The 7,312-nt window shown below is 30.4% G+C and overlaps 2 protein-coding genes across 4 annotated transcripts in view; one reads left to right on the top strand and one right to left on the bottom strand.

The window, feature by feature from the left end:
• The first annotated feature begins 366 nt into the window (after window positions 1–366).
• LOC132745104 (perlucin-like) lies at window positions 367–1,971 on the top strand. The gene is made up of 3 exons (XM_060733931.1): window positions 367–475; window positions 742–952; window positions 1,684–1,971. The coding sequence occupies exons 1-3, from the start codon at window positions 370–372 to the stop codon at window positions 1,712–1,714; spliced, it is 348 nt and encodes a 115-aa protein (XP_060589914.1). The 5' UTR covers window positions 367–369; the 3' UTR covers window positions 1,715–1,971.
• A 1,031-nt stretch (window positions 1,972–3,002) lies between these two features.
• The window catches only part of LOC132745078 (uncharacterized), a 260,458-nt gene continuing 256,148 nt past the window's right edge, over window positions 3,003–7,312 (bottom strand). For 2 of the 3 annotated variants that reach the window (XM_060733912.1, XM_060733922.1), the window contains exons 2-4: window positions 4,461–4,614; window positions 3,915–4,151; window positions 3,003–3,436 (exon numbers count right to left, since the gene is read on the bottom strand). In XM_060733912.1, coding sequence (XP_060589895.1) covers window positions 3,192–3,436; window positions 3,915–4,151; window positions 4,461–4,614 — 636 coding nt within the window. In that variant the 3' untranslated portion in view covers window positions 3,003–3,191. Of the gene's footprint in view, window positions 3,437–3,914; window positions 4,152–4,460; window positions 4,615–5,454; window positions 5,600–7,312 lie in introns of those variants that run through there. The other variant, XM_060733915.1, reaches the window with a different exon arrangement.

Here is a 7,312-nt window from a genome sequence, read left to right as displayed (position 1 = left end):
TGAAGACTTCCAATTCTAATCATAGAAAGCAGTTATGAGTTTTTCATTTCAAATCGCTTGCCCTCCACCTTTGTTAAGCAGCTAATCAAATAGATCGGAATATGCAAAAATAATCCTCACTACAGAAGAAATATGGTGATAAATACTTCAAAAGAGTTCATTAATTGCATAAGTATATAAACATGTAAATGACTACTTAAGTTGTGAATATCATTTTTGTTTAACCCTTCTTAAAACGTTAGTACATTTTCCTCAAAGTTAATTTTTTTTAAATATCTTTGCTCACCTGTAAGCATACAGCTTTACAAGAAAAACATCATACAGAAGAGAATTATTTAGTACAGAGTTTGATAAAAGATAAAAAAAGATATGCGTATTATTCAGACATTCTGTTCACATTATAGTGCCCATTTAGTTACCAAAGAAACCGCTGAAGAGGGTACCTTTATCAAGAGTTATCTGACAGATCTAAAAGGTAAATATTTCATACACGTATATATGGAAATTATTCCTAATTATATATCGCTATGTTTTGAACATGCGTTACACGCGTCCTGATCATTTAAGCAAACCACAAACCTACAAATGTTGTTGCTCTTTGACAAACTCGGGAGACAAATGCATGTAAATATATCATAGTGTTAACCCCATTTACTTTCTTTGAGAAATCAGAGGAGTTACTTCAACACATTATGTCTTTTTTCACCAAAAGTGTCATGTTTTTTTTAACTATCATTTCAGACCCCTATCACTGGATCGGACTGACGGACGAAATTATTGAGGGAGAATGGAAATGGCAATCTAATGATTCTACATCAAATTATACAGACTGGTATCCGGGTCAGCCAGATGGACTTAAAGGTGCAAACTGTGCGTGCATCTTTGGCAATAGGTGCTATCAATGGCTTGATGTACCGTGTACCAGTAAATACAGACCACTTTGTGAAATCCCGTAATTATATCTTGACAAATATTATTATTATATTTCTTAAATTATGCGTTAATTATCAAATGCTTAGAATTTTTATATACATGTATAAGCAATCTTGAGGTATTACATTTATATATAAAAGGGTTAATTACATTATTTATAAAATACTTAAAGCTACATGCCTCCAGATAAATCAAAATATTTCAATAAAATCAAACTTAAGAAAAATGTACCAAAATTTTAGGAAATGTAAAAAGATTCAAGTTTCAAGTAATATTTTAAAGGTTCTATGCGATTAATGACTGATTTTTCAGTATTTACAATTATATTTCTACTGCGTTACTAACGCAGTAATGGCTATTTATGCATATTTTGACCACTTTTTAGTAATTTACGCGGGTTGTATGTGGCATTGAAAATGTGTAAATTGTTTCCATTTGGTAACTTCACAATATCAAACATTCAGATACATTTTCAAAATATTCATGAAAATTAGCATGCATCTGGAGGTGTGTTGCTTTAAAGAGAAGCTACGGCTGTGCTCCTTGATCTGTTGATTGATAGGCAATTAACAATACACAGTAAACTGACTTACATGTACCAGTTACACGTTGATGGGCATAAAATCACTTTAAGATTTCGCAACGTCATCATCATTTAAGGAGCTCACATTAAAACAATATGCTTTGTACTGGAATATTGCTTTTTTTTAAACAAATGAACAATTAATATGAATCATATTGTATTTTCAGGTCAAATGGAGAAACAATAATTGTCGGCTGATAGATTGTAAACATGCTGGTCATTTTATGTCGTTTTTTTTTAATTTAAGGAATACAGAGAAATAAATATGTTTTTTCGTTTTCTAATTTTGTTTTTGCTGTAAGAATTTAACAAAAATTCTGTAAAAGTATGCAAATGGAAAAAACTACGTCATTCTGTAATGCATTTTCTGGTATGTCTAGTACGTGAAGGTTTATCTACAGTGCTGTTCAGCTCGGAGGATAACTCGTAGAGAATGTATTTCAGTTTTCGTTAAATAATATTGTATATTCTCGGGATATACTTTATCAATGTCCATGGCATTATGATTAACCAGTACGAGCGTTTAAGCATCGTCTTTTTATAAATAAGTTTCGTCATGACAAATTCCTGACAAATGTTTCTCAGGCTCCTCCGGCTTTCTCTTGCACGCACAACACATAAAACACATAGGTCCTTTAAGTAAGATTATATAGACTTTTCTTATTATCTTTTCTTAAATCTGCATGCCTCCAGATGAGCAAATATATTTCAAGAAAATCCACATTTAAAAAAAATGTACGGAGATTTTAAGAAAAGTGAAATACTTAACAATTCAAGAAATAATTAACCTATTGTATTCAATTAATGACTGATTTTGCAGAATTTATCATCATATTTCTACTGTGTTACTAACGCAGTAAGGGATATTTTTTCCATTATTCTGGTCTACTTTTGGTAGTTTTCGTAGATTTCAAGTGCCGTTTGCAATGTGTAAATTACTCCCCTAGCTGATAATATTATACTTTTTAATCATTTAAAAAACAAATCATTAAAATTGGCATGAATATGGAGGCATGCTGCTTTAAAGAAAATATTAACGATGAAAGCAATGATGCAATTTTGAAAAGGAAAATAAGAAAATAAGAAGAAATTATAGCCTAACTACAAAATTGACACATATTTTTATTTCTTTCTATACAACATGATCACTGATGCTAATAGAAGCAGAAACTTGTTTTAAGAACTGCTTAGATTAGTCGACCGTCATGTTTTTATTTAAATAATCAACTGCATTCAATAACGTTTGATTTCAGTTAAAAAGGAGTTCTACAGGATTCAAATCAATATTTTGGCATAATATAATTGAATGATAATGTTATTATCAGCTTTTCATTTTTTTTCGAACTACTTCAATAATGTTGTTTGGCGTGTCAAAAATGACAATCAAATCGTGAATTTTTAAGATGCTACAGGCATTATATTAAGACTGTGCTCTCCTTTTTATACATGAAAGCAAATGGATACATTTGAAAAACAAAACAATATACATTTTAAAACACGACATATATTTTTAATCTATGTCTAAATTCATATCGTCATTGCATATATTTAAAACATCTGTATAGTCAAATCAACTCCTTTTGTTAACAGTGATATGTTTGTTGGTTTGTAATAGTGACACATATTAAACATTACTGATGTTGTTTAGTTTTGAAATCCTTATCACGAAACTGTTTTAGAACGGTGCCCAAGGAGGGGGCTTTTCGTTAACTTTATGATTTTTCAAAGCATAAGCCGCCCAGTAGACATGTTGTAGAAGGAAGTCCAGGTCCTCTGTCAGTTTTTTATCTTTCGTTGTTCCGTCTTTATTGATTCTTTCATGGGCATGGGGGATGCTCATTTGATTTGGCACGGAAATCATTCCTAGAGCTCCAGTGAAGGTCCGTAAGTGCACACCAACTCTACAACCTCCGAGTGGACCTGGAATGAATCAAAGAAATTAAAGTGATAAGAACAAATACCTATGAGTATAAGCAGAAAAGACATACATTTTATTTTAAACATTAAATTTAGAATGGGTATGCAACAACGCACATCTGTTTTTTACCATAGTCAAAATAATTTCAAAGACGAAATGCCTACAAGCCTTCTTGTGTTAAGATCTAAAACAACAACAACAAAAAAAATAATTAAAAAAAATAATAACGAAAAAACAATAAAATTATGCTAATAATTATCAAATAAATCATAATAAAAATATAAAATAATAATATTTATAATAATAAAATATAATAAAAATAATATTTATAAAACATTATAAAATAAAATAAAGAAAAAATATCAATAAAATAACAATAAAAATAAAAAAATAAAATAATAATAATGATAATTAAATAAATAAATGCATATATAAACAAATCGTAAAACAAAACATAAAAAGAAAATAAACCATGCTTACCTATTGCATAGTTGACAAAACCACATGGTTTCCACACTAGAGATGCAGGAGGTATGTTATCAAACAGGTTTGCTAGTGGCGGTGGTAAACTGAAATTATATTCAGCACATACAATGACAAAGGCATCGAACTCTTTCATTTTGTCGTTTAGCTCTTTGATATTCTCAGGAACTGCTGTCGGGTTGAACATAAAATTCAAAGACTGTTGAGTTTGAGGAAAGTCTATTGTAGCTGGATCTAAAAAAAATAAAGATATTTTATAGAAATATTGATTGATGTCACCTTATACGCAAAAATGATCTTTTTTTCATTAATTTCAGATTACATAAACCAATTTACATTCAATATTACCAGAATATGATCAAATATCAACACACATGCTATATAATAAATAAATCCATATGCATTTACTTGATATTCATTAAGTTGTCACTGTTATTGCGAGAACAGAAGAGAGAACGTAACATTACCACTAAAGGGTTTGCAAGATATTTTATAAATAAATAAAATGTATAAACAGTCCCAATAACTATCAGTGTCACGTACCAATAACTTCTACCTTATGGTTCTTCTTTATAGCGTGCTCTACAAATCTAGCGACCTGGTCGTTAAGTCGGCCCTCGCGAGTGGAACTCATCACGAGAGCAATTTTCAGCTTGCTGGACATACTTCTAGAGTTTTCTCTTCCAGACTCACAGTCCTAAAGATAAATATAAATGTGAACATCATGTTACATACTAAAGACCGATAAATATGATATTTTCTGATTATCTACCTCGTACAACTTTGAGTTTCCTAGCAAGGGCAATGATTATTTTACTGGTCCCTTATGCGCACCAGTACGAATCAGCTTTTCATTATTTAATTTTTTATAGAACGTTTAAGACAAATATTTAAAAAAAACAAGCCAATTTAACCATGCGTTATTTATTATTTATTTTACTCTTCGTGGATTATCTAGTGGCAACATCACTTAAACAAAATTACAACGTTTACAATACGAATTCAAACTTTGATTTACAAGCTAGGTCGAAATTCAAGTGCAGCTTGGATTTTTTTTAAAATTTGACCTATGATTTTCAAACCGGCTCTATATTGTATCTTTTGCGACATTTTTCTGGAATTTTAACTCAAACGCACATATTTGAGAACAATATGTATTTCATAAGCAAACCGCTTATCAGTTGATGGTACAGTGTTACTTTTACAGGAACATATATTGTACTGAATATACATTTTTTGTATCAGTTACAAGTGCCCTAATATAACTGTACAAATAAATATATCTAAAAAAGTCAATTTTAAATGAAGTATATGCTCGCCCATATGGTTCCTTTCGGTGGCGAGTGTAAACAAACCACACACAAAGGAACGCACGCACACACGCACGTACGCGCACTCACACATGTCCCCTACTGTAGAGAAGTAAATATATTTCTTTCTTAAGTGTATTGTAAACTGATATTTCACGTGAATTTCTTTTTATTTTAAAATTATATTAATTACAGCAATTTAGAATTTAAATATTCATAGTATTTACCTTAATTTTATTCAGCTAATATCACTTTTAAAATGTCCCTGCGTGATAGTTTATCTGAAAACTTCTTTTTTTTCTTCAAGTAAAATATATAAAAATATTTCGTAAATTACGTCATCTGCTGATAACAGAATATTTATTGCAGTCATGTCCGTTCTTATAACTGAAAGTAAAATCAATACTTGATTTGGCTATACATACTCTGATACTCAAATTTGGTTTTACCTGATAAAACACGAATCAATTTCTTCGTCTATAAATTGAATGATATTATTCCCAGCAATCATGACATATCTAGCCGAAATTCGAGAGATACTTTTTTCAATATCGGCTCATTATCGGTTTTGCATAATGACGATATATCGGGACGACGTTCTTTTAAAAATAAAACCTATATTGGACCGATATAAAAAAAAAACTACCGGCTCAGTTTCGGTTTTGCAAAGTTGACGATATAACGGGACGACATTCTGTTTAAACATAAACCGATATTAGACTGATATATAATTATAAAAAACTACCGATGTGATAATGCAATATTGGACCATCATCAGAAGTCAATATTTTTATCATTTATGGACCAAAATCAGCGATGACTATTGATATGCTATTATAGATCATTGTCGTACCATTTCAATCTAGAGCTGTCACTTAAACTTTATGCTAACTTGAATATTTTTTTATAGAATTTTCAGCCTCCGTACTTAAACTGAATAAAGGGAACACAAAGATTTCATGGATTTCCCTGACATTATGTATTTTGACGAGGATAAAACTAATAACAATTACCAATAGATAGATTTGTCAGACTTATGTATAAGAAATCTTCCCAACAATAAAATTCAAGGACAGGTAACGCGGAAAGAAAGCTCATGACTCCCGTATGTGTTATCTTATATGAATCAATACATGTATTCATACTTATCTGTATTCAAACAAACTAAGCTTTTATGAATAAACTTTGCTTATATATTAAACGATGCGTATACAATATAAAATGAATCATGTCGGGAATTAATTAAGTATACGTGAGTGTTTCGGTTTTAGTTATTTGATGTTTTTAAGATGTATTATCAGCCTTTTTGCATATTTTCAAACAACTTTCATTCGCATATATCGGTATTATATTGTACATTTTAAACAATTCATTCAGTAATTTATTACTTCAAGATCAATGGAACACAGCCGTTGCTGTGAACAAGAAACTCATTAAACAAATATTCAAGCAAAAACCTGTGTATGATTTAATTGCTTTCAAATCATTGTTATCTAATGTAAACAAACATTTATTTTAGCTGACAATAGAAAGTGATTATTATGGATAACTAAAATCTGTCAGGAAAGAGCTTCTGCTATCAATTACTACATGTAAACATTTTAGTTTGCGTTCAACTTTAAAAAATATGGTTGTATTTTAGCTCGAAAAAATTTTCTTACAAGATCGAAGATAAAAGTTCAAATTTATTGTAAGTAACATATTGACTTGGAGTTGAACTTTGAGCTTAAACGAAGATCTATATTATTTTTTTCTAAAGTTTAACTTTGAGTATGAGTTAAATTTTATGCCGGTTTCCCTCATATTGCATAAGTAGCATAGATGAAGTAGTCCTGTTACAATAAAAAATCAAAATAAATGAAGGGCCATAACTCTAACAAAATCATCTAACTGGTAAACGCTGTTGAAATGAAGAACTTACCTTAGTGATGATCATTCTGTGTTGAAGGAATTGCACTAGTAGTTTTTGAGGTGTAGAACGGACAAGTTTTATGTGACGGACGGTTTTACGGATGGACCAACAGACAGCCAGACGGACAGACAGACGACAAAGAAGTGATTTCTATACATGTTCGCCTCCACTCT

This window comes from Ruditapes philippinarum, unplaced genomic scaffold, assembly GCF_026571515.1.
Source record: "Ruditapes philippinarum isolate M1 unplaced genomic scaffold, ASM2657151v2 ctg410_1_1_1_1, whole genome shotgun sequence".
NCBI classification, from domain to species: Eukaryota; Metazoa; Mollusca; class Bivalvia; order Venerida; family Veneridae; genus Ruditapes; species Ruditapes philippinarum.
The sequence above is the reverse complement of the archived record's forward strand: the minus strand, read 5'-3'. Positions and strand labels throughout refer to the sequence as shown.

Bases quoted from the DNA above. Each gene is read 5' to 3' on its own strand.
- LOC132745104 (XM_060733931.1), top strand. From the start codon at position 370: ATGCGTATTATTCAGACATTCTGTTCACATTATAGTGCCCATTTAGTT. The intron at 476-741 runs GTAAATATTTCA...CTATCATTTCAG, and splicing joins TTATCTGACAGATCTAAAAG to ACCCCTATCACTGGATCGGA. The intron at 953-1,683 runs GTAATTATATCT...TTGTATTTTCAG, and splicing joins AGACCACTTTGTGAAATCCC to GTCAAATGGAGAAACAATAA.